The 25913-nt window shown below is 42.9% G+C and overlaps 2 protein-coding genes across 2 annotated transcripts in view; both read right to left on the bottom strand.

Moving 5' to 3' along the window:
- LOC131343270 (uncharacterized) overlaps nucleotides 1-4788 on the bottom strand; it is a 20550-nt gene extending 15762 nt beyond the window's left edge. Inside the window, exons 1-4 of the mRNA XM_058374822.1 lie at nucleotides 4719-4788; nucleotides 2264-2389; nucleotides 1849-1987; nucleotides 2-91 (exon numbers count right to left, since the gene is read on the bottom strand). Coding sequence (XP_058230805.1) covers nucleotides 2-91; nucleotides 1849-1987; nucleotides 2264-2300 — 266 coding nt within the window. The 5' untranslated portion in view covers nucleotides 2301-2389; nucleotides 4719-4788. The remainder of the gene's footprint in view (nucleotide 1; nucleotides 92-1848; nucleotides 1988-2263; nucleotides 2390-4718) is intronic.
- Nucleotides 4789-4843: 55 nt separating this feature from the next.
- Nucleotides 4844-25913, bottom strand: part of spef2 (sperm flagellar 2) — a 52375-nt gene continuing 31305 nt past the window's right edge. Inside the window, exons 19-25 of the mRNA XM_058374559.1 lie at nucleotides 25339-25422; nucleotides 14930-15033; nucleotides 14704-14831; nucleotides 14471-14609; nucleotides 13658-13795; nucleotides 5256-5358; nucleotides 4844-4982 (exon numbers count right to left, since the gene is read on the bottom strand). Coding sequence (XP_058230542.1) covers nucleotides 5311-5358; nucleotides 13658-13795; nucleotides 14471-14609; nucleotides 14704-14831; nucleotides 14930-15033; nucleotides 25339-25422 — 641 coding nt within the window. The 3' untranslated portion in view covers nucleotides 4844-4982; nucleotides 5256-5310. The remainder of the gene's footprint in view (nucleotides 4983-5255; nucleotides 5359-13657; nucleotides 13796-14470; nucleotides 14610-14703; nucleotides 14832-14929; nucleotides 15034-25338; nucleotides 25423-25913) is intronic.

Raw genomic sequence — 25913 nt, 5'->3', positions numbered from 1 at the left:
GAATAAGTCGCTACATGCTAATGTGAGATCGTGTGTCATCCGTGACCCGCTCTCAATGTGGTGACGAATGATGGCTGCCAACTGATCAATGCTACACACACACACACACACAGGAAAAATATTGAACTAATTATTGAATTTAGTAACATTTCTCTACATGTGTACATGCACTGTCCCCTGATGTGATGAGGTAAATATCAAGTACAGATAAAAAGTCTTCTAGATCACCAACAAACATCAAGACTGCATCAGATGGTGACTTGCTGAAGGGAACAAACTGAAAGTCCCATGATTCACTGTGACCTCGCCCGGTTTGGCTCAGGACCATGACGCTTTAATTTTTCTTATTGTAATGAAATGGTGCGTGTACTTCCTGTTTTGACACAAAATGATGCAAGATCTAAAATGTCTTCTAATATACTCCTCAATTCTTACAGACGATGGAGATGTTTCAGAAAGAGGAGGCTGTTATAGTCTTCTATATCATTTACACAGCTTATTAAACTTTTACTGAGTTATCTTTCACCTGATGTAAATGTGGTAAATGGTGTAAATGTGTGTGAAATATCCACAAATATAAAACATCAGTGAGATTCCTGCAGTAAACCGGGGGTACAGCACACGAGGGAACACAAGCACACAAAGCTGCTTTGGGGAAACAGCGGTCAGTCGTCCAGAGGCTTCAGGGAGAAGCAGAGGGTTGTGAGCGTGATGAAAGCCATTACATGGAGTAACTCACAAATATCACACTCATTACTCATTTTCATTTACCTTTATGAACAAAGCTCACAAGCAACTGGGGCGGACTTAACCAATAAGTGAGGTAAGCAGTCGCTTAGGGCCTCGGGGAATTAGGGGCCCCGACCAATACCAAGAAGACTATATAAATCATATAGTACTTCTTACTTTTCTATCATATATTATAGGGTCTGTCTATAACCATTAAGATTTTAACGTTATTATTACATCTTTTCAACTATTCTTTTATACTATTTTTTCACTATTCATGAATAGTGGAACGTTCCTATAGTACTGCACATGTGCGAGATTCCCATACCTGGAATCGCTTAGGGCCCCCAAAGTCCGCCCCTGCAAGCAACACGTGTACTTTACATAGAGGCGGAATATAAAATTCCATTTCAACGTTTATCCTGAATAAAACTGCTTCCTGTGTATAAAAAGTTATTTTAACTATATTTAGCTTATAAACACTGTGTTCCTGTGCAATATCACACACATCTTGAGTCCTCACTGAAGTGCTCTCTGTTCTTGTGCATCTGCAAGTTCATACCTGTAAGACGTCCAACCACATTCTTATTCCTGTACACAAGTCCATGCTTTGTATACTTAGTACTGAGAAACACCCTGGAGTCAATTTAACAGTGATTCCCTGAGTCATTTAGACAGTGATTCCCTAAGTCATTTAAACGGTGATTCCCTGAGTCATTTAGACAGTGATTCCCTGAGTCATTTAAACAGTGATTCCCTGAGTCATTTAAACAGTGATTCCCTGAGTCATTTAGAGAGTGTTTCCCTGAATCATTTAGAGAGTGATTCCCTGAGTCATTTAGACAGTGATTCCCTAAATCATTTACACAGTGATTCCCTGAGTCATTTAGACTGTGATTCCCTGAGTCATTTAAACAGTGATTCCCTGAGTCATTTAAACAGTGATTCCCTGAGTCATTTAGAGAGTGATTCCCTGAGTCATTTAATATTTTAAAGAAATTTTTTAAAGAAATGATTTGCTTTTACCTAAATATTCTTTAGAGTATGTGGTATTTGTGATATTTGTATGAAAGTGTGTGTGTGCAGAGATATTTGCACTCATTCTAGGTGTGTATTGACCTGTTGACCTCAGACAGGAAGTGAGCCCCACCCCACTCCTCCATCTCTCTGTGAGCCACTTCTGTTTGGGTCTGGAGATTTCGCAACATCTTTACAAACTGTAGCTTTACCCGTTCCAAGCGCTCGCATACAGAGCTCTCTAAACACACACACACACACACACACACACACACAAATACAGCTTGTCATTTTAGCCAGACTCTGTTGGAACAATTTATTCTGTTTATTGCTAGCAGACAAATCACTATACGAGTCACAGTGAATGAGCTGATACTACAGACATGATGATGGATATAGAATATATTAATATAAATGTAAAATATAATCTACAATATAATCCTGTGGGGTGCTGCACTACTGTCAGAGCTGCTGTTGTGTGTGTGTGTGTATATATGTGTGTGTGTGTAGTGTATACCTTCATGTTTTAATGCAGCTCTGTACTCCAGTCCCATTCTGTTTCTCGCTCTTCTCTTTTGCACTTCCACAGCATCCTCCTCCTCTGGGGGGGGCAGGATGAGCTCCTGGATGGGGGAGGGGGGACCTGTAACACACACACACACAGATGAGATGTCCAGTAACAGGTAGCATGTGCTGATGGTAAACCTGCATTTGGAACACAGCCCTGTAGTGTCCAGTAAAGGCTGCCCGTGACGCTGGAACTCGATTTGAGACCAGAGTGTGTGTGTAATTAAATCAGTGTGTATTAGGTTTTATAGCTCTGTTCTGCTCCGGGAAGCCCGACAACACGTTGCTCTCACACAACCTCAACACCACACTCAATCTCCAGCTCGTTCATGTAAGGATAAATGAGATGATTAGGATTTTATTGAAGACTCCACACAACCAGCTGGATTTAAACTTTATGCTGGATTTAAAGTTCATGTAGACAATAAGTTACATAAACAAACACAATTTAATAAAATAAATAACAACAACCCCCAAGGACACAAACATGTGACACAGGAAGTGAACTCAGGACTCAGGTGATGGTCACTCTGGTGGAGGGATGAGTGCTCCATGGACAGAGATGTTATGCTGATACTCAGTGTATACGTTTGTTCAGTGTGTAGGGTGTGTATCACACAGTGTGTGTGTGTGTATGTGTGAGTGTGTGATTTCAGTCAGGTTTTAGGCCCCATCATAGTACAGAAACTGCACTAGTTAAAATCACTAATGACTTGCTTTTAGCTTCGGACCAAGGCTGCATCTCCATTTTAGTCCTGCTTGATCTTAGTGCTGCATTCCACACTACAGATCATAACATTCTCATAGATCGCTTATAAAATCACACAGGTATGCAGGGACAGGCATTAAAATGGATTAGATCCTACCTGTCTGATCCATACCACTTTGTAGATTTAAATGGAGAACTGTCCAGTGTAGTACCAGTGAAATACGGGGTCCCACAAGCGTCAGTTTTAGGACCTCTGCTTTTCTCAGTATACATGCTTCCATTGGGTGACATCATTAGAAGGCATGGGATTAGTTTCCATTGTTATGCCGATGAAACCCAGTTATATATCTCATTAAAACCAGATGAAATATCTAATTGGTCTAGACTAACTGAGTGTGTTAAAGATATTAGAGATTGGATGACCGATAATTTCCTATTATTAAATTCTGATAAGACAGAGATATTACTTATTGACCCAAAAACTAGTACAGAGAAGCTCTCGCAATTCAGCTTGCACCTAGAAGGATGTACTGTTACCACTAGCTTTACAGTAAAGACCTGTGGAATCATATTTCCAATATCACAAAAACAGCCTTCTTCCATCTTAGAAATATTGCCAAGCTTAGGAACATTTTATCTGTATCTGATGCAGAAAAACTAGTTCATGCATTCCTGACCTCCAGACTGGACTACTGTAATGCATTACTAGGTGTTTGTCCTGCATCTTCAATAAACAAGCTACAGTTAGTCCAGAATGCAGCCGCCAGAGTTCTTACCAGATCAAGAAAATATGATCATATAACCCCAATATTATCATCCCTGCACTGGCTACCTGTTAAACTTAGAATTGACTATAAATTAGCTCTACTCATGTACAAGGCTCTAATTGGTTTAGCTCCCACCTATCTCTCCAGTCTTCTAACACGTTACAATCCACCACGCTCTTTAAGATCACAAAATTCCAGACTTCTGGTAGTTCCCAGAATATTAAAGTCCACAGAAGGGGGTAGAGTGTTTTTGTATTTAGCTCCTAAACTTTGGAATAGTCTTCCTGACAGTGTTCGGGGCTCAGACACAGTCTCCCAGTTTAAATGTAGACTAAAGACTTATCTCTTCAGCCTGGCATACATCTAACACATCCCATAACCTTGTGCTCCAGTACATCTGATTAAATACACATTATCATCTAGTACTGCTAATATTATGAACAGCAGCTACGCTAATGCTGTTCCATTGTTTCCCTTCTTCTACCCATCCCGAGGCATACAGAGACTGTGCCGGCTCCAGTGGCATCCGGAGATGGACCAGCTCCAGCCGGGTTCTGCTTGTGAGGATTGGGATATTCAAGCAGCGCTGTGGACAACAACCTCCTTATTGATTTACATAACACTATACACATGCTGTATCTGCATCACACAATTGTCACCCAAATGAGGATGGGTTCCCTTTTGAGTCTGGTTCCTCTCAAGGTTTCTTCCTCATACCATCTAAGGGAGTTTTTCCTTGCCACAGTCGCCTCAGTCACCTCAGGCTTGCTCACTTGGGATAACATCTAGGACTGTCTGTCTGTCTGTCTGTTTATATGTTTGTTGTTTTCTTATGTGGTTCCTCATGTAAAACTGCTTTGAGACAATGCTCTACAAATAAAATTGAATTGAATTAAATTGTGTGTATGTGTGTGTGTGTGTGTGTGTACCTTTCTTCTTGCTTCCTTTCTTCTTGTCTTTAGCAGACTGTGTTGTGGGGACTGGAGTGTGTGTCAGTGTGTGTGTGTGTCAGTGTGTGTGTGTGTGTGTGTGTGTGTGTGTGTACCTTTCTTCTTGCTTCCTTTCTTCTTGTCTTTAGCAGACTGTGTTGTGGGGACTGGAGTGTGTGACTGTGTGTGTGTTGTGTCTCTCTTCATCTGCTCCTGCAATTCCTCATTCTCCTCCTGCTCCAACTGCTGCATCTCTGCTGTTACCTAACACACACACACACACACACACACACACACACACATACATACCGTCCTCACACTGCTCTAACACAGGTATGTGATGAGTGTCCTGTGTGTGTTATGGGTGTGGCGTGTCCAGTGTTTTATTTAGCTCTGTACTGCACATCTTCCCAAGCTAACAACTTAAACACAGACTAAACAACACACTAATCCTCATGGAGATCAGTTGTTTGAGCTTCCTGCTACTTTCTCCTAAGCGTTATGTCTCTTCGTAAGGTCTTGAGTCATGTGTGTTACCATGTGTGTGACAGCAGTGACCGCACTGTGATGGAAATCCAGCAGGAGCTTCTCATCAGGGTGAACACAATCTTTCAGTTTGGAGGAGTCTGTTGAGGAGGGCCTGTCTCACACACACACACACACACACACACACACAATTCATTTTATTTGTGTAGCAGTTTTAAAAATGGACAAATTGTCACAAAGCAGCTTTACAGAATGAAATAAACTGGAAGTGATGTATATAAAACTGATGGAAAAAAAAACCCTGATTAAGAAACCTTAAGAGGAACCAATAAACTTAAACCAAACTCAAAAATGAACCCATCATCATCAGCCACCACCCACACACACACACACACACACCCACACACACACACACACACACACACACACACACACACACACACACACACACACACACACACTGTAGTATTGTGTAGTATTATGGGGTGTAGTGTAGTATTATGGGGTGTAGTGTAGTATTAGAGGTGTAGTGTAGTATTACGGGATGTAGTGTAGTATTATGGGGTGTAGTGTAGTATTAGAGGTGTAGTGTAGTATTATGGGATGTAGTGTAGTATTATGGGATGTAGTGTAGTATTATGGGGTGTAGTGTAGTATTAGGGGTGTAGTGTAGTATTAGAGGTGTAGTGTAGTATTATGGGATGTAGTGTAGTATTAGGGGTGTAGTGTAGTATTAGAGGTGTAGTGTAGTATTAGGGGTGTAGTGTAGTATTAGAGGTGTAGTGTAGTATTAGAGGTGTAGTGTAGTATTATGGGGTGTAGTGTAGTATTATGGGGTGTAGTGTAGTATTAGGGGTGTAGTGTAGTATTAGAGGTGTAGTGTAGTATTAGAGGTGTAGTGTAGTATTAGAGGTGTAGTGTAGTATTAGAGGTGTAGTGTAGTATTAGGGGTGTAGTGTAGTATTAGAGGTGTAGTGTAGTATTAGAGGTGTAGTGTAGTATTATGGGGTGTAGTGTAGTATTAGAGGTGTAGTGTAGTATTAGAGGTGTAGTGTAGTATTAGAGGTGTAGTGTAGTATTATGGGATGTAGTGTAGTATTAGAGGTGTAGTGTAGTATTATGGGGTGTAGTGTAGTATTAGAGGTGTAGTGTAGTATTATGGGATGTAGTGTAGTATTAGAGGTGTAGTGTAGTATTATGGGGTGTAGTGTAGTATTAGAGGTGTAGTGTAGTATTATGGGATGTAGTGTAGTATTATGGGGTGTAGTGTAGTATTAGAGGTGTAGTGTAGTATTATGGGATGTAGTGTAGTATTATGGGATGTAGTGTAGTATTATGGGGTGTAGTGTAGTATTAGGGGTGTAGTGTAGTATTAGAGGTGTAGTGTAGTATTAGGGGTGTAGTGTAGTATTATGGGGTGTAGTGTAGTATTAGGGGTGTAGTGTAGTATTAGAGGTGTAGTGTAGTATTATGGGATGTAGTGTAGTATTATGGGGTGTAGTGTAGTATTAGGGGTGTAGTGTAGTATTATGGGGTGTAGTGTAGTATTATGGGGTGTAGTGTAGTATTATGGGGTGTAGTGTAGTATTAGAGGTGTAGTGTAGTATTATGGGGTGTAGTGTAGTATTATGGGGTGTAGTGTAGTATTAGAGGTGTAGTGTAGTATTATGGGGTGTAGTGTAGTATTAGAGGTGTAGTGTAGTATTATGGGGTGTAGTGTAGTATTAGAGGTGTAGTGTAGTATTAGGGGTGCAGTGTAGTATTAGGGGTGTAGTGTAGTATTATGGGGTGTAGTGTAGTATTAGGGGTGTAGTGTAGTATTATGGGGTGTAGTGTAGTATTAGGGGTGTAGTGTAGTATTATAGGGTGTAGTGTAGTATTAGGGGTGTAGTGTAGTATTAGAGGTGTAGTGTAGTATTATGGGGTGTAGTGTAGTATTATGGGGTGTAGTGTAGTATTAGGGGTGTAGTGTAGTATTAGAGCTGTAGTGTAGTATTAGGGGTGTAGTGTAGTATTAGAGCTGTAGTGTAGTATTAGGGGTGTAGTGTAGTATTAGAGCTGTAGTGTAGTATTAGGGGTGTAGTGTAGTATTATGGGGTGTAGTGTAGTATTAGGGGTGTAGTGTAGTATTAGAGGTGTAGTGTAGTATTAGGGGTGTAGTGTAGTATTATGGGGTGTAGTGTAGTATTAGGGGTGTAGTGTAGTATTAGAGGTGTAGTGTAGTATTAGAGGTGTAGTGTAGTATTATGGGGTGTAGTGTAGTATTAGAGGTGTAGTGTAGTATTAGAGGTGTAGTGTAGTATTAGAGCTGTAGTGTAGTATTAGAGCTGTAGTGTAGTATTAGAGCTGTAGTGTAGTATTAGAGGTGTAGTGTAGTATTATGGGGTGTAGTGTAGTATTAGGGGTGTAGTGTAGTATTAGAGGTGTAGTGTAGTATTATGGGGTGTAGTGTAGTATTATGGGGTGTAGTGTAGTATTATGGGGTGTAGTGTAGTATTAGAGGTGTAGTGTAGTATTATGGGGTGTAGTGTAGTATTAGAGGTGTAGTGTAGTATTAGAGGTGTAGTGTAGTATTATGGGGTGTAGTGTAGTATTATGGGGTGTAGTGTAGTATTATGGGGTGTAGTGTAGTATTAGAGGTGTAGTGTAGTATTATGGGGTGTAGTGTAGTATTATGGGGTGTAGTGTAGTATTATGGGGTGTAGTGTAGTATTAGTGGTGGTGTAGTGTAGTATTATGGGGTGTAGTGTAGTATTAGAGGTGTAGTGTAGTATTAGAGGTGTAGTGTAGTATTATGGGGTGTAGTGTAGTATTATGGGGTGTAGTGTAGTATTAGAGGTGTAGTGTAGTATTATGGGGTGTAGTGTAGTATTAGAGGTGTAGTGTAGTATTAGAGGTGTAGTGTAGTATTATGGGGTGTAGTGTAGTATTAGAGGTGTAGTGTAGTATTAGAGGTGTAGTGTAGTATTATGGGGTGTAGTGTAGTATTATGGGGTGTAGTGTAGTATTAGAGGTGTAGTGTAGTATTAGAGGTGTAGTGTAGTATTAGAGGTGTAGTGTAGTATTATGGGGTGTAGTGTAGTATTATGGGGTGTAGTGTAGTATTATGGGGTGTAGTGTAGTATTATGGGGTGTAGTGTAGTATTAGAGGTGTAGTGTAGTATTAGAGGTGTAGTGTAGTATTATGGGGTGTAGTGTAGTATTAGAGGTGTAGTGTAGTATTAGAGGTGTAGTGTAGTATTATGGGGTGTAGTGTAGTATTAGAGGTGTAGTGTAGTATTAGAGGTGTAGTGTAGTATTATGGGGTGTAGTGTAGTATTATGGGGTGTAGTGTAGTATTATGGGGTGTAGTGTAGTATTATGGGGTGTAGTGTAGTATTAGAGGTGTAGTGTAGTATTAGAGGTGTAGTGTAGTATTATGGGGTGTAGTGTAGTATTAGGGGTGTAGTGTAGTATTATGGGGTGTAGTGTAGTATTAGAGGTGTAGTGTAGTATTATGGGGTGTAGTGTAGTATTATGGGGTGTAGTGTAGTATTAGAGGTGTAGTGTAGTATTATGGGATGTAGTGTAGTATTAGAGGTGTAGTGTAGTATTATGGGGTGTAGTGTAGTATTATGGGGTGTAGTGTAGTATTAGAGGTGTAGTGTAGTATTATGGGGTGTAGTCTAGTATTAGAGGTGTAGTGTAGTATTATGGGGTGTAGTGTAGTATTATGGGGTGTAGTGTAGTATTAGAGGTGTAGTGTAGTATTAGAGGTGTAGTGTAGTATTATGGGATGTAGTGTAGTATTAGAGGTGTAGTGTAGTATTATGGGATGTAGTGTAGTATTAGAGGTGTAGTGTAGTATTAGAGGTGTAGTGTAGTATTATGGGATGTAGTGTAGTATTAGAGGTGTAGTGTAGTATTATGGGATGTAGTGTAGTATTAGAGGTGTAGTGTAGTATTATGGGGTGTAGTCTAGTATTAGAGGTGTAGTGTAGTATTATGGGGTGTAGTGTAGTATTATGGGGTGTAGTGTAGTATTATGGGGTGTAGTGTAGTATTAGAGGTGTAGTGTAGTATTATGGGGTGTAGTCTAGTATTAGGGGTGTAGTGTAGTATTATGGGATGTAGTGTAGTATTAGAGGTGTAGTGTAGTATTATGGGGTGTAGTCTAGTATTAGAGGTGTAGTGTAGTATTATGGGGTGTAGTGTAGTATTATGGGGTGTAGTGTAGTATTATGGGGTGTAGTGTAGTATTAGAGGTGTAGTGTAGTATTAGAGGTGTAGTGTAGTATTATGGGATGTAGTGTAGTATTAGAGGTGTAGTGTAGTATTAGAGGTGTAGTGTAGTATTATGGGATGTAGTGTAGTATTAGAGGTGTAGTGTAGTATTATGGGGTGTAGTGTAGTATTATGGGGTGTAGTGTAGTATTAGGGGTGTAGTGTAGTATTATGGGGTGTAGTGTAGTATTAGAGGTGTAGTGTAGTATTATGGGGTGTAGTGTAGTATTATGGGGTGTAGTGTAGTATTATGGGGTGTAGTGTAGTATTATGGGATGTAGTGTAGTATTAGAGGTGTAGTGTAGTATTATGGGGTGTAGTGTAGTATTATGGGGTGTAGTGTAGTATTATGGGATGTAGTGTAGTATTAGAGGTGTAGTGTAGTATTATGGGGTGTAGTGTAGTATTATGGGGTGTAGTGTAGTATTATGGGGTGTAGTGTAGTATTAGAGGTGTAGTGTAGTATTAGAGGTGTAGTGTAGTATTATGGGGTGTAGTGTAGTATTAGAGGTGTAGTGTAGTATTATGGGGTGTAGTCTAGTATTAGAGGTGTAGTGTAGTATTAGAGGTGTAGTGTAGTATTATGGGGTGTAGTGTAGTATTATGGGGTGTAGTGTAGTATTAGAGGTGTAGTGTAGTATTAGAGGTGTAGTGTAGTATTATGGGGTGTAGTGTAGTATTAGAGGTGTAGTGTAGTATTATGGGGTGTAGTCTAGTATTAGAGGTGTAGTGTAGTATTAGAGGTGTAGTGTAGTATTATGGGGTGTAGTGTAGTATTATGGGGTGTAGTGTAGTATTAGGGGTGTAGTGTAGTATTATGGGGTGTAGTGTAGTATTATGGGGTGTAGTGTAGTATTATGGGGTGTAGTGTAGTATTAGAGGTGTAGTGTAGTATTAGAGGTGTAGTGTAGTATTATGGGATGTAGTGTAGTATTAGAGGTGTAGTGTAGTATTATGGGGTGTAGTGTAGTATTATGGGGTGTAGTGTAGTATTAGAGGTGTAGTGTAGTATTAGAGGTGTAGTGTAGTATTATGGGATGTAGTGTAGTATTAGAGGTGTAGTGTAGTATTATGGGGTGTAGTCTAGTATTAGAGGTGTAGTGTAGTATTAGAGGTGTAGTGTAGTATTATGGGGTGTAGTGTAGTATTATGGGGTGTAGTGTAGTATTAGGGGTGTAGTGTAGTATTATGGGGTGTAGTCTAGTATTAGAGGTGTAGTGTAGTATTAGAGGTGTAGTGTAGTATTATGGGGTGTAGTGTAGTATTAGAGGTGTAGTGTAGTATTATGGGGTGTAGTGTAGTATTAGAGGTGTAGTGTAGTATTAGAGGTGTAGTGTAGTATTAGAGGTGTAGTGTAGTATTATGGGGTGTAGTGTAGTATTAGGGGTGTAGTGTAGTATTATGGGGTGTAGTGTAGTATTAGAGGTGTAGTGTAGTATTATGGGGTGTAGTGTAGTATTATGGGGTGTAGTGTAGTATTATGGGGTGTAGTGTAGTATTAGAGGTGTAGTGTAGTATTATGGGGTGTAGTGTAGTATTATGGGGTGTAGTGTAGTATTATGGGGTGTAGTGTAGTATTATGGGGTGTAGTGTAGTATTATGGGATGTAGTGTAGTATTAGAGGTGTAGTGTAGTATTATGGGGTGTAGTGTAGTATTATGGGGTGTAGTGTAGTATTATGGGATGTAGTGTAGTATTAGAGGTGTAGTGTAGTATTATGGGGTGTAGTGTAGTATTAGAGGTGTAGTGTAGTATTAGAGGTGTAGTGTAGTATTATGGGGTGTAGTGTAGTATTATGGGGTGTAGTGTAGTATTAGAGGTGTAGTGTAGTATTAGAGGTGTAGTGTAGTATTATGGGGTGTAGTGTAGTATTATGGGGTGTAGTGTAGTATTAGAGGTGTAGTGTAGTATTAGAGGTGTAGTGTAGTATTATGGGGTGTAGTGTAGTATTAGAGGTGTAGTGTAGTATTAGAGGTGTAGTGTAGTATTATGGGGTGTAGTGTAGTATTATGGGGTGTAGTGTAGTATTATGGGGTGTAGTGTAGTATTATGGGGTGTAGTGTAGTATTAGAGGTGTAGTGTAGTATTATGGGGTGTAGTGTAGTATTAGAGGTGTAGTGTAGTATTAGAGGTGTAGTGTAGTATTATGGGGTGTAGTGTAGTATTATGGGGTGTAGTGTAGTATTATGGGGTGTAGTGTAGTATTAGAGGTGTAGTGTAGTATTATGGGGTGTAGTGTAGTATTATGGGGTGTAGTGTAGTATTATGGGGTGTAGTGTAGTATTATGGGGTGTAGTCTAGTATTAGAGGTGTAGTGTAGTATTAGAGGTGTAGTGTAGTATTATGGGGTGTAGTGTAGTATTATGGGGTGTAGTGTAGTATTAGGGGTGTAGTGTAGTATTATGGGGTGTAGTCTAGTATTAGAGGTGTAGTGTAGTATTATGGGGTGTAGTGTAGTATTATGGGGTGTAGTGTAGTATTATGGGGTGTAGTGTAGTATTAGAGGTGTAGTGTAGTATTAGAGGTGTAGTGTAGTATTAGAGGTGTAGTGTAGTATTAGAGGTGTAGTGTAGTATTATGGGGTGTAGTGTAGTATTAGAGGTGTAGTGTAGTATTATGGGGTGTAGTCTAGTATTAGAGGTGTAGTGTAGTATTAGAGGTGTAGTGTAGTATTATGGGGTGTAGTGTAGTATTATGGGGTGTAGTGTAGTATTAGGGGTGTAGTGTAGTATTATGGGGTGTAGTCTAGTATTAGAGGTGTAGTGTAGTATTATGGGGTGTAGTGTAGTATTATGGGGTGTAGTGTAGTATTATGGGGTGTAGTGTAGTATTAGAGGTGTAGTGTAGTATTAGAGGTGTAGTGTAGTATTATGGGATGTAGTGTAGTATTAGAGGTGTAGTGTAGTATTAGAGGTGTAGTGTAGTATTATGGGATGTAGTGTAGTATTAGAGGTGTAGTGTAGTATTATGGGGTGTAGTGTAGTATTATGGGGTGTAGTGTAGTATTAGAGGTGTAGTGTAGTATTAGAGGTGTAGTGTAGTATTATGGGATGTAGTGTAGTATTAGAGGTGTAGTGTAGTATTATGGGGTGTAGTCTAGTATTAGAGGTGTAGTGTAGTATTAGAGGTGTAGTGTAGTATTATGGGGTGTAGTGTAGTATTATGGGGTGTAGTGTAGTATTAGGGGTGTAGTGTAGTATTATGGGGTGTAGTCTAGTATTAGAGGTGTAGTGTAGTATTAGAGGTGTAGTGTAGTATTATGGGGTGTAGTGTAGTATTAGAGGTGTAGTGTAGTATTATGGGGTGTAGTGTAGTATTAGAGGTGTAGTGTAGTATTAGAGGTGTAGTGTAGTATTAGAGGTGTAGTGTAGTATTATGGGGTGTAGTGTAGTATTAGGGGTGTAGTGTAGTATTATGGGGTGTAGTGTAGTATTAGAGGTGTAGTGTAGTATTATGGGGTGTAGTGTAGTATTAGAGGTGTAGTGTAGTATTATGGGGTGTAGTGTAGTATTATGGGGTGTAGTGTAGTATTATGGGGTGTAGTGTAGTATTATGGGATGTAGTGTAGTATTAGAGGTGTAGTGTAGTATTATGGGGTGTAGTGTAGTATTATGGGGTGTAGTGTAGTATTAGAGGTGTAGTGTAGTATTATGGGGTGTAGTGTAGTATTATGGGGTGTAGTGTAGTATTATGGGATGTAGTGTAGTATTAGAGGTGTAGTGTAGTATTATGGGGTGTAGTGTAGTATTATGGGGTGTAGTGTAGTATTAGAGGTGTAGTGTAGTATTATGGGGTGTAGTGTAGTATTATGGGGTGTAGTGTAGTATTATGGGGTGTGTCTTGCCTCTTTGTATTCTCCAGGTTGTTGTTGCTGATATCAGGCAGCGTGATGGTGGTGAACTCAGCTGCTGCTTCAGGTACAGCACCTCTGAACATACTCGAGTAATAATCTCTCAACAAACACACAGTGTACTGAAACCTGTCCACTTCCACCTACACACACACGCATGCACACACGCACGCACACACATACACACACACACACACATACACACACACACACATACACACACACACATACACAGTTTTTCCAGGCCCTGTGATGAAAACCTGAAGTATGATTCTATGAGTTTGTGTGTGTGTGTGTGTGTGTTTGTGTGTGTGTGTGTGTGTGGGTGGGTGTGTGTTACCTGTATGAGAGTACAGTAGTGGTTAATAAGAACAGAAGTGTGATTCTGAAGCCAGTCGTCTTCTGTAAGCGCTGCTTTCTCCTGCTTTGCCTCGTCTCTCCTCTTATCACACATATCCCACAGGCGCTCACGCAGATCCTACACACACACACACACACCCAGAGAGAGAAAACACTTTTTCTATTAATATAAACAGAGCTCTAAGATATTAAATGTGGCTGCCACTAAAATCAGAATATAAAGTGTGTATTCACATTTACACACACTCTCATTACACTGCATCACAGAAAACACTCATTTACTTTCTTCAGTCTATCTCCAGTTTACTGGTCAGCGCAGGTGTGTGGACACCATGGTCTACTGTTTTGCACTGTCTCTTGTTTTTCTGCACTGTTCACACACATGTACTTTATATGAAACTATGTTCATTTATTTATATAGACACTTTAGAGGGCTCAGAGAAATGGCCAGTCCTCGATCTGAGACTATTTGGGGCACTGAAAAGGACTAAGTGTAAAAAACATGACCCGTATTCTCCGCATTTACATCCATAATCCCTGTGCTATAGCTTTGTTTTGTTTTATTATTAACTATTTAATCAATTCTAAACTTAAACTGTGTGGTGTGTGGTGAGGTGTGGTGCTTTAGGGGAAGTTCTCAGTAACGTGGGGTTCAGGGAGAAAATCTTCTGATCTACTGCTATGGATTGTGAGGAAACTGGAGAAGCACTGTACACAAAGTCTATGCTGTAAATGTTTTAATCTGTTGATGTATAGCTGACTGTGTGTGTGTGTGTGTGTGTGTGTGTGGGACCTCCAGTCTCTGGTGTAGTTCTGTTTTGGTCTCTTCTTCGTGCCTCATATCGTCTGACACACTGTTATATTCACGCTGCCACACACACACAAACTCCTGCTTCAGATCTGGTTTCATCAGGTACTTTTTATATTCCTCTCTACGACACACACACACACACACACAGACAAAAACACACAATGAAAGCACTTACAGTAATTAGTAAACACACACACACACACACACACACACACCTGATGTTGTAGAGGTGGTGTATAATCAGGTTCCGCTCCTTGCGCAGATTCTGCATCACAGCTTTAATGTTGCAGACGTATGAGCTGCATATGTTCTCCCATTGTGAAAGCAGGTTATATGACACCTCCTACATACACACACACACACACACACACACACACACTTACAGACATTGTGAGGTACCATGCTTTATGACTGCTGTTGTGTTCAGGTTAGCATTAGCACCTTGGGTAACTGATCATCCACATATACCCAGGAGGAGGAGCCAGGCTCAGTAGACGGGGCTTCAGCAATTGACAAGGAAGAAACAGACAGCCTCCTAGAATCACCTGCAGGTGGTATAACAATAATGATAAGATTTGTTCCTTATTAACATTGAGGGAGAGAATACAGAGAGACTGGTGAAGGGATCAGTGTTTAAATCCCCTGTGACGTGTTAACACTGACTCATCACACCACCCTGTTCTAGATTAGTTTCCTATAACAGCACAGGCCTGAGTCTTTTACTCTTTATCATACACAATATAGTGTTTTATTAATGTTATAATGAAGATCTGAACATATCAGAGTGGTTTATAAGAGTGTGGAGTGTGTATGAGTTTAAGAGTGTAGGAGTGTGTAAGTGTGTAGAAGTGTAAGTGTGTAGGAATGTAGGAGTGTGTAAGTGTGTAGGAGTGTGTAAGTGTGTAGGAGTGTGTAAGTGTGTAAGTGTGTAGGAGTGTAGGAGAGTGTAAGTGTGTAGGAGTGTGTAGGAGTGTAAGTGTGTAGGAGTGTAGGAGTGTAAGTGTGTAGGAGTGTAGGAGTGTAAGTGTGTAGGAGTGTAGGAGTGTAAGTGTGTAGGAGTGTAAGTGTGTAGGAGTGTAGGAGTGTAAGTGTGTAGGAGTGTAGGAGTGTAAGTGTGTAGGAGTGTAAGTGTGTAGGAGTGTAGGAGTGTAAGTGAGTAGGAGTGTAGGAGTGTGTAAGTGTGGAGTGTGTAGGAGTGTGTAACTGTGCAAGTGTGTAGGTGTGTAGGTGGGTGTAGGAGTGTAAGTGTGTAAGAGTGTGTAAGTGTGTAAGAGTGTGTAAGTGTGTAAGAGTGTGTAAGTGTGTAGGAGTGTGTAAGTGTGTAAGAGTGTGTAAGAGTGTAAGTGTATAAGAGTGTGTAGGAGTGTAAGTGAGTAGGAGTGTAGGAGTGTGTAAGTGTGGAGTGTGTAGGAGTGTGTAACTGTGCAAGTGTGTAGGTGTGTAGGTGGGTGTAGGAGTGTAAGTGTGTAAGAGTGTGTAAGTGTGTAAGAGTGTGTAAGTGTGTAAGAGTGTGTAAGTGTGTAGGAGTGTGTAAGTGTGTAAGAGTGTGTAAGAGTGTAAGTGTATAAGAGTGTGTAGGAGTGTAAGTGTGTAGGTGAGTGTAAGTGTGTGGGAGTGTGTAAGAGTGTGTAGGAGTGTAAGTATGTAAGTGTGTGTAGGAGTGTGTAAGTGTGTAGGAGTGTAGGAGTGTGTAGGAGTGTGTAAGTGTGTAGGAGTGTGTAGGTGTGTGTAAATGTGTAGGTGTGTGTAGGAGTGTTAGTGTGTAAGAGTGTGTAAGTGTGTAGAAGTGTGTAAGTGTGTAGGAGTGTGTAGGCGTGTAGGAGTGTGTAGGAGTGTGTAGGTGTGTGTAAGTGTGTAGGAGTGTGTAAGTGTGTAGGAGTGTGTAGGTGTGTGTAAATGTGTAGGAGTGTGTAGGAGTGTGTAAGTGTGTAGGAGTGTGTAGGTGTGTGTAAGTGTGTAGGAGTGTGTAAGTGTGTAGGAGTGTGCAAGTGTGTAGGAGTGTGTAAATGTGTAGGAGTGTGTAGGTGTGTAAGAGTGTGTAAGTGTGTAGGAGTGTGTAAGTGTGTAGGTCTGTAGGAGTTTGTAAGTGTGTAGGTATGTGTAAGTGTGCAGGAGTGTGTAAGTGTGTAGGTGTGTAGGTGTGTGTAAGTGTGTAGGAATGTGTAAGTGTGTAGGTGTTTGTAAGTGTGTAGGAGTGTGTAGGTGTGTGTAAATGTGTAGGAGTGTGTAAGTGTGTAGGAGTGTGTAGGTGTGTGTAAGTGTGTAGGAGTGTGTAAGTGTGTAGGAGTGTAGGAGTGCGTAGGAGTGTGTAAGTGTGTAGGAGTGTGTAAGTGTGTAGGTGTGTGTAAGTGTGCAGGAGTGTGTAGGAGTGTGTAAGTGTGTAGGTGTGTGTAGGTGTGTGTAAGTGTGTAGGAGTGTGTAAGTGTGTAGGTGTTTGTAAGTGTGTAGGAGTGTGTAAAGGTGTAGGTGTGTGTAAATGTGTAGGATTGTGTAGGTGTGTGTAAGTGTGTAGGAGTGTGTAGGTGTGTAGGAGTGTGTAGGAGTGTGTAGGTGTGTAGGAGTGTGTAGGAGTGTGTAGGTGTGTAGGTGTGTGTAAGTGTGTAGGAGTGTGTAGGTGTGTGTAAGTGTATAGGAGTGTGTAGGTGTGTGTAGGTGTGTAGGTGTGTGTAAGTGTGTAGGAGTGTGTAGGTGTGTGTAAGTTTATAGGAGTGTGTAGGTGTGTAGGAGTGTGTAGGTGTGTGTAGGTGTATAGGAGTGTGTAGGTGTATAGGAGTGTGTAGGAGTGTGTAGGAGTGTAAGTGTGTAGGAATGTGTAAGTGTGTAGGAGTGTTTAAGTGTATAGGAGTGTGTAGGTGTGTAGGAGTGTGTAGGTGTATAGGAGAGTGTAGGTGTGTAGGAGTGTGTAAGTGTATAGGAGTGTGTAGGTGTGTAGGAGTGTAGGAGTGTGTAAGTGTATAGGAGTGTGTAGGTATGTGTAAGTGTATAGGAGTGTGTAGGTGGGTAGGAGTATGTAGGAGTGTGTAAGTGTATAGGAGTGTGTAGGTGTGTAGGAGTGTGTAAGTATGTAGGAGTGTGTAAGTGTATAGGAGTGTGTACAGTGTGTAGGAGTGTGTAGGAGAGTGCAAATGTATAGGAGTGTGTAGGTGTGTAGGAGTGTGTAAGTGTATAGGAGTGTGTAAGTGTGTAGGAGTGTGTAGGAGTGTGTAAGTGTATAGGAGTGTGTAAGTGTGTAGGAGTGTGTAGGAGAGTGTAAGTGTATAGGAGTGTGTAGGTGTGTAGGAGTGTGTAGGAGTGTGTAAGTGTGTAGGAGTGTGTAGGAGTGTGTAGGAGTGTGTAAGTGTGTAGGAGTGTGTAGGAGAGTGTAAGTGTATAGGAGTGTGTAGGTGTGTAGGAGTGTGTAGGAGTGTGTAAGTGTATAGGAGTGTGTAAGTGTGTAGGAGTGTGTAGGAGTGTGTAGGAGTGTGTAAGTGTATAGGAGTGTGTAAGTGTGTAGGAGTGTGTAGGAGTGTGTAAGTGTATAGGAGTGTGTAGGTGTGTAGGAGTGTGTAGGAGTGTGTAAGTGTATAGGAGTGTGTAAGTGTGTAGGAGTGTGTAGGAGTGTGTAAGTGTGTAGGAGTGTGTAGGAGAGTGTAAGTGTATAGGAGTGTGTAGGTGTGTAGGAGTGTGTAGGAGTGTGTAAGTGTATAGGAGTGTGTAAGTGTGTAGGAGTGTGTAAGTGTGTAGGAGTGTGTAGGAGAGTGTAAGTGTATAGGAGTGTGTAGGTGTGTAGGAGTGTGTAGGAGTGTGTAAGTGTATAGGAGTGTGTAAGTGTGTAGGAGTGTGTAGGAGTGTGTAGGAGTGTGTAAGTGTGTAGGAGTGTGTAGGAGAGTGTAAGTGTATAGGAGTGTGTAGGTGTGTAGGAGTGTGTAGGAGTGTGTAAGTGTATAGGAGTGTGTAAGTGTGTAGGAGTGTGTAGGAGTGTGTAAGTGCCGTCTATGTTGATACCGATTAAAGTTTTGAGTTACCGTTTGTTGCCTGCACATGAATTAATAAACCTGGTTATTCTATTCCCTCTACCTCTGAGTTGGATTGTTACAGAATACTCGCCCCGAATACACATACCAAGAGGTCCTACCTGCGAGATGGAAGGCCAACATGACCAGCCCGCTCAACAGCAGCCGCAAGCCGGACCTCCTCCTTCTCCAGATCCGGTCGCTGCCCTGGCGGCTTCCCTCGAGCAAGCCATACTATCTGTGGCAGCACCTCCTGCCTGTCCTGTGGCCAAACCCGCACCGTTCTCGGGTGAGGTATCGGAATGCGCTGGCTTCGTCATGCAATGCCAACTTTATTTCGACGTTGTTCCCCAGCAGTTCCTTGATGACCATGCTAAGATCGCCTTCATCCTGTCCCTGCTAACCGGTGAAGCTGGGCGGAGGCGTTGTGGATGATGGAGAGCCCTCTTGGTGCACGACGAGCTGTTTTCTCTGTGTCAAGGAAAGAACACTTGAGCACGTTGGCGGCATCTAGTGGGTGGAATGAGGCAGTGCTACTCGCGGTGTACTGGCGGGGATTACTGCCCGAAATCCGACGACAGTTGGCGATCTATGATGACACTGCCAGCCTGGAGTCCTTCATGATAAAAGCGCAGACAGTGTCCCAACATCTCACCGTGGTCACCACTACAGGGAACACCCGTTCCGATACCTCATTCCACGAGGATTTCTCTGCTCCCGAGCCCATGGAGATGGACGAATACCATCTATCCGAGAGGGAACGTCAGCGACGGATCCAACAGGGCCTCTGCTTATACTGCGGAGAAGCTGATCACTCCATCTCCATCTGCCCAGTCCACCCTCCGTGCCCGGCAGTGAGTACCCTCCATCTTAGTACTATACTCCATAATCCACGCTACCATGAAGCCACTTTAATCATTGACTCCTGTGCTTTCCCCGTCAGTGTACTCTTTGACTCGGGCGCATCAGGAAACTTCGTTTCATCCCGTGTCCTTTCAAACTACCACATTCCAAGACGAAGGAGCCCGACACGCTATCACAAATCACTACCATTCAGGGAAAAACTCTGGGTCGCGGACTGGTGCAGTGGATAACCCCAGAACTCAGGCTGCGCCTCGGCTGTATGCATGAGGAGACACTCTCCCTGCTCGTGTTGGAGGAGGCCAGAGTGGACATTGTCCTAGGGCGCCCATGGCTTGCACAACATCAGCCCACTATCTGCTGGAGTAATGGGCAAATCGAGCAATGGAGCGATTATTGCATCGCCGCTTGTCTCCGCACACTCCCGACCCCAGCAGCGAAACCTATCCTTCTGGGATCAACGAACATTGAGAGCCCTCCTACCTGCTCCGAAGTGAACCTGCCAGTCGAGTACCGGGATTTCATGGATGTGTTCAGTAAAGTCGCAGCCACTAAGCTCCCGCCTCATCGGTCCTGGGATTGCGCTGTTGACCTTCTGCCTAATGCCAAGATGCCCAAGGGGCACATATACCCTATGTCTGTCCCGGAACGTAAGGCCATGGATGAGCACATCAAAGAGGCGCTTCACCAGGGGTTCATCTGTCCTTCCACCTTCCCAGCAGCATCCAGCTTCTTCTTTGTGGCAAAAAAGGATGGTGGGCTTCGACCGTGTATAGATTACCAGAATCTGAACGCACAGAAGGTGAAATTCGCCTACCCCTTGCCTCTGGTCCCAGCCGCTCTGGAAGAGCTATGTGGAGCTCGTGTCTTCTCTAAATTGGATCTAAGGAGCATGTATAACCTCATACGAATTCGATGCGGCGATGAGTGGAAGATGGCGTTTATTACACCATCGGGGCACTATGAGTACCTGGTTATGCCCTACGGACTCACCAACGCGCCAGCCGTATTCCAAAACTTTATGAATGAAATCTTCCGTGACATGCTCCACCGGTTCATCATCGTGTATATCGATGATATTCTAATTTACTCCCCAAGCCGGTCAGAGCATGTCCATCACGTTCGACAGGTGCTCGAATGCCTCCGTCGTCACCACCTCTTCCTCAAACTAGAGAAGTGCGAATTCCACCAGACAACCGTTCAGTTTTTGGGGTACGTCATCTCCCCAGCAGGCATCAGGATGGACCAGTCTAAAGTAGCGGCGGTGAAGGACTGGCCACAGCCACAGACCATTAAGGAGCTACAATGCTTCTTGGGGTTTGCGAATTTCTACCGTTGCTTCATCTAAAACTACAGTATGCACACAGCCTCCCTCACTGCTCTGTTATGTGGACAACCCAAGTCACTAAAATGGACAAGTTCAGCGGTCGAAGCCTTCCAGAAGCTGAAAGCCGCCTTCTGCTCCGTTCTGACCCTACTTCACCCCGATCCCGACAAACCCTTCGTGGTAGAAGTAGACGCCTCGGCTCTGGGGGTAGGAGCACTGCTGTCCCTGTGAGGAGGTAAACCCTTGGCACTCCATCCATGCGCCTTTTCTTCTAAAAAACTCATCCCGGCGGAGCGAAACTATGACATCGGAAACCGCAAGCTATTAGCGATTAAACTAGCACTGGAGAAATGGCGGCACTGGTTGGAGGGGGCGATCCAGCCTTTTGAGGTAATCACGGATCATAAGAATCTACAATACCTCAAGGAAGCCAAACACCTGAATCCATGGCAAGTGCGCTGGGCGCTCTTCTTCACCAGGTTCCGGTTCATGGTTTTCTATCGCCCCGGCAGTAAAAACACCAAAGCTGACACGCTTTCATGGATATACTCACCAGAACCCCAACCAGAAGAAGATGAGCCTGTGCTCCCCCCAAGATCTATTTGTCTGTCCCATCTTCTGGACGCTGGACGAAGAAATCCGTGCTGCCACAGTGAATGAACCCGCTCCGCCGGGAGGTCCAGAGGGCAAAACGTATGTACCAACATCTCTCCGCGCTGCCCTCCTGGACTCTATACATTCCTCACCGGGCTCCGGTCATCCGGGCAGACAGCGTACCCTCTCACTCCTTCGAGGCAAGTATTGGTGGCCAGACATGATCAGAGATGTGAACCAGTTTGTGAAGGGATGCTCCGTTTGCGCTGTCATCAGCACGCCGCGCCGCTTACCATCATACCCCTCAAGGGCCTGCCCACTGCCATGGAGATGGCCAAAACCCTTTTTCATCAGGTATTCAGGCACTTTGGCATCCCTGAGGACATCATGTCTGATAGAGGGCCCCAGTTCATCTCCAGGGTATGGCGGGGTTTCCTGAAACAGCTGGGGGTATCAGTGAGCTTATCCTCAGGCTATCATCTGCAGTCAAACGGACAGACGGAGAGAAAAATCCAAGAGATTGGACGCTATCTCCGTGCATACTGTCGCGAGCGCCAGCATGAATGGAACCAATACCTGTCCTGGGCCAAGTATGCACAAAACTCCCTATGTCAAGAAACCACCGGGCTCACTCCTTTCCAGTGCATACTCGGCTATCAGCCACCTCTGTTCCCATGGTCCGGCAAGCCATCCAAAGTACCATCCGTCGACCACTGGTTCAGAGAGAGTGAGAGGGTCTGGGCCTCAGCGCATGCCCACCTGCACCGCGCAATCCACAGGCAGAAGAAACAAGCCAACACTAAACACAGGGAGACACTGAGCTACCGTCCGGGTGATCGCGTCTGGCTCTCTACACAGGATCTCAGCCTCAAACTCCCCTGTAGGAAGCTCAGTCCCCACTACATCGGTCCCTTCGAAGTCCAGAGGCGCATTAATGACGTCTCTTACGAGCTCATCCTCCCTGTGCGCTACCGGATTGTGCCCACATTCCATGACTCGCTCTTAAAGCCATTCACTAATCCTGTTCTCTCTCCTCCCACAGAGCCTGAGGACTCGTCGCCTCCCGAGGTCAACGCAGACAACACGGTCTACCAGGTCCAAGAGATCGTGAACTCCAGACGACGCGGCGGCCACCTGCAATATTTGGTTGACTGGGAGGGGTACGGTCCCAAGGAAAGATCTTGGGTGGACCAGAATGACATCCTCGATCCAGCACTACTCGCCAAGTTCCATCAGCGCCACCCAGATCGACCCGCTCCCAGAGGCCGCGGTCGGCCTCGTCGTTGCTCTTGGACGTCTGGAGTGTGTAGGTGTGTAGGAGTGTGTAGGTGTGTAGGAGTGTGTAGGAGTGTGTAGGTGTGTAGGAGTGTGTAGGAGTGTGTATGAGTAGGAGTGTGTGTGAGTAGGTGTGTAGGAGTGTGTAGGTGTGTAGGAGTGTGTAGGTGTGTGTAGGTGTGTGGGAGTGTGTAGGTGTGTAGGACTGTGTAGGTGTTTGTAGGAGTGTGCAGGTGTGTAGGAGTGTGTAGGAGTGTGTAGGTGTGTAGGAGTGTGTAGGAGTGTGTAGGTGTGTAGGTGTCACGGGCTCGCTTACCTCAACCACACCCCCACGCTCACAATCACCGGACTTTTAATTAGCACCACCTGCACTCAATTCCCTCACCTTACTTAAACCACTCACTCGCTGTGGGCAGCGGCGAGTATTAAAGTTAGTAGAGTTATGTGCCGTCTATGTTGATACCGATTAAAGTTTTGAGTTACCGTTTGTTGCCTGCACATGAATTAATAAACCTGGTTATTGGAATCCCTCTACCTCTGAGTCGGATTGTTACAGTAGGAGTGTGTAGGTGTGTAGGAGTGTGTAGGAATGTGTAGGAGTGTGTAGTAGTGTGTAGGTGTGTAGGAGTGTGTACAGTGCCTTGCAGAAGTATTCACCCCCCTTGGCATTTTTCATGTTTTGTTACATTATAAGCTGTATGTTTTTTGTTTTTTTTAACCTTCCTGCTTTTCTTAAGTGTATAAACATGTTTTTCCCTTGGGGTCAATTCAAACCCCGAGAATATAATTTCACCCAGGTTTTTTGTCAGGTAATTTATGTTTCTTTGTTGACTACCTAAATAGCTTCATAAATAAAACATAACCCCAACCCACCACTCCACCACCCCATTCTCCCAGAATTTCTATTGTATAACTTTAGAAAAATTTACAAATAACCATAAAATCTCACTGATTGGCCTCAAATTAGACAGAATTTTTTTTCAATAGTTTTATTTTATTTCTAAGTACAGATTTTTGCTGTCTATAACATTTGGAAAATAGTACAATTTCTATACATACATAGTACATAAACCTTGTGGAAATCCTTCCCAGAAGAGTTGAAGCTGTTATAGCTGCAAAGGGTGGGACAACTCCATATTACATTCATGTGCATGGAAAGGCAGATGTCCCAGTTTTGGAATGGCTCACAGTCTTCACTCTAATTCATCCCAAAGGTGTTCTATGGGGTTGAGGTCAGGACTCTGTGTAGGCCAGTCAAGTTCCTCCACACCAAACTCATTCATCCATTTTTTATGAACCTTGCTTTGGTCACTGGTGTGCAGTCATGTTGGAACAGGAAGGGGTCATCCCCAAACTGTTCCCACAAAGAGCATGAAATTGTGTAAAATGTCTTGGTATGAAGCTGAAGCATTAAGAGTTCATTTCACTGGAACTAAGGGGCCGAGTCCAACCCCTGAAAAACAACACCTAAATGCAATGATTTGGAGGGGTGTCTTTTGACCATTTAGCGTATTTAAAGTCATTAAACAGTGAATCGGGTCAAATTGACCCCAACTATGACAGGAGGGTTAATCTGAATTTTATGTGATGGATCTGCACAAAATAGTCTAAGTTGGTGAAGTGAAATGAGAAAAATATATATTAATTTTTTTTTTTTAATTTAAAAATCTGAAAATTGGCATGTGCATATGTATTCACCCCCTTTGCTATGAAGCCCCTCAAAAGTTCTAGTGCAACCAATTACCTTCAGAAGTCATATAATTAGTGAAATTAGTGAAGTCCACCTGTGTGTCACATGATCTGTCAGTATAAACACACCTTTTCTGAAAGGCCCCAGAGGCTGCAACACCACTAAACAAGAGGCATCACACCATGAAGACCAAGGAGCTCTCCAAACAAGTCAGGGACAAAGTTGTTGAGATGTACAAGTCAGGGTTGGGTTATAAAAAAATATCCAAATGTTTGATGATCCCCGGAGCATGTTGTACCACAACAAACCTGCCAAGAGAGGGCCGCCCACCAAAACTCACAGACCGGGCAAGGAGGGCATTAATCAGAGAGGCAGCACAGAGACCAAAGGTAACCCTGAAGGAGCTGCAGAGTTCCACAGCAGAGACTGGTGTATCTGTGCATGGGATCACAATAAGCCATACACTCTACAGAGCTGGGCTTTATGGAAGAGTTACCAGAAAAAAGCCATTATTTAGTGTTAAAAATAAGAAGGCACGTTTTGAGTTTGTCAAAAGACATGTGGGCGACTCCCCAAATGTATGGAGGAAGGTGCTCTGGTGAGATGAGACTAAAATTGAACTTTTCAGCCACCAAGGAAAATGCTATGTCTGGCACAAACCCAACACATCCCATCACCCCAAGAACACCACAGTGAAATATGGTGGTGGCAAGATGTGGCAAGCTCATAGAGACTTATCCAAAGCGACTTGCAGCTGTAATTGCCACAAAAGGTGGCTCTACAAAGTACTGACTTTAGGGGGGTGAATAGTTATGCAAGTTTTCTGTTATTTTGTCCTATTTGTTGTTTGCTTCACAATAAAAAAAATCACATCTTCAAAGTTGTAGGCATGTTCTGTAAATGAAATCATGCAAACCTTCAAACAATCCATTTTATTTCCAGGTTGTGAGGTAACAAAACATGAAAAATGCCAAGGGGGGTGAATACTTTTGCAAGGCACTGTAGGTGTGTAGAAGTGTGTAAGTGTGTAGGAGTGTGTAGGTGTGTAAGCGTGTAAGAGTGTAAGAGTGTAAGACATGATACAAAGGTAAACTGTGAGAGTTGTCCTTACTGCAGTGGTCTGATCCTGGTTTCTGGATGTCTGTAATCTCAGATGTGTTGTCGTCTGTTGCTGTGTGTACCTGGGTGTGTGACCCTGTGGAGATGAGTACACACTCATTACTACAGTGTGTGTGTACCTGGGTGTGTGACCCTGTGGAGATGAGTACACACTCATTACTACAGTGTGTGTGTGTACCTGGGTGTGTGACCCTATCACTCAGTTAGCATATGGAATACAGTAATCGTGGTTCATATATGGCGAGTCCCATTTTTTTTGCAGATTTTCCCGGTATATCGCAATATCCACAAACCTTATAGTGAACTATATTTATGTCGAAATAAGGTTATTTATTAATAAAAATATAATTATTAATTACAAAATATAAACATTAATTAAAATGAAGTAAAATGTTAATAATATATTAAATGAAGGACAGTGTATTTACTCGAGACAAAGAACACGTAGCGTTGTTTAGGAAAGCGCGGTGTAGGGACGCTGAAAATTTAAATGCAGTACGGCTGGAGGAATGAGTCTGGCCAATCGGAATGCCTCGTTCATTTAATCAGGGTTGTGATTGGCTGCTG

The sequence above is a fragment of the Hemibagrus wyckioides genome, linkage group LG22 (genome assembly GCF_019097595.1).
Source record: "Hemibagrus wyckioides isolate EC202008001 linkage group LG22, SWU_Hwy_1.0, whole genome shotgun sequence".
Lineage (NCBI taxonomy): Eukaryota > Metazoa > Chordata > Actinopteri > Siluriformes > Bagridae > Hemibagrus > Hemibagrus wyckioides.
The sequence above is the reverse complement of the archived record's forward strand: the minus strand, read 5'-3'. Positions and strand labels throughout refer to the sequence as shown.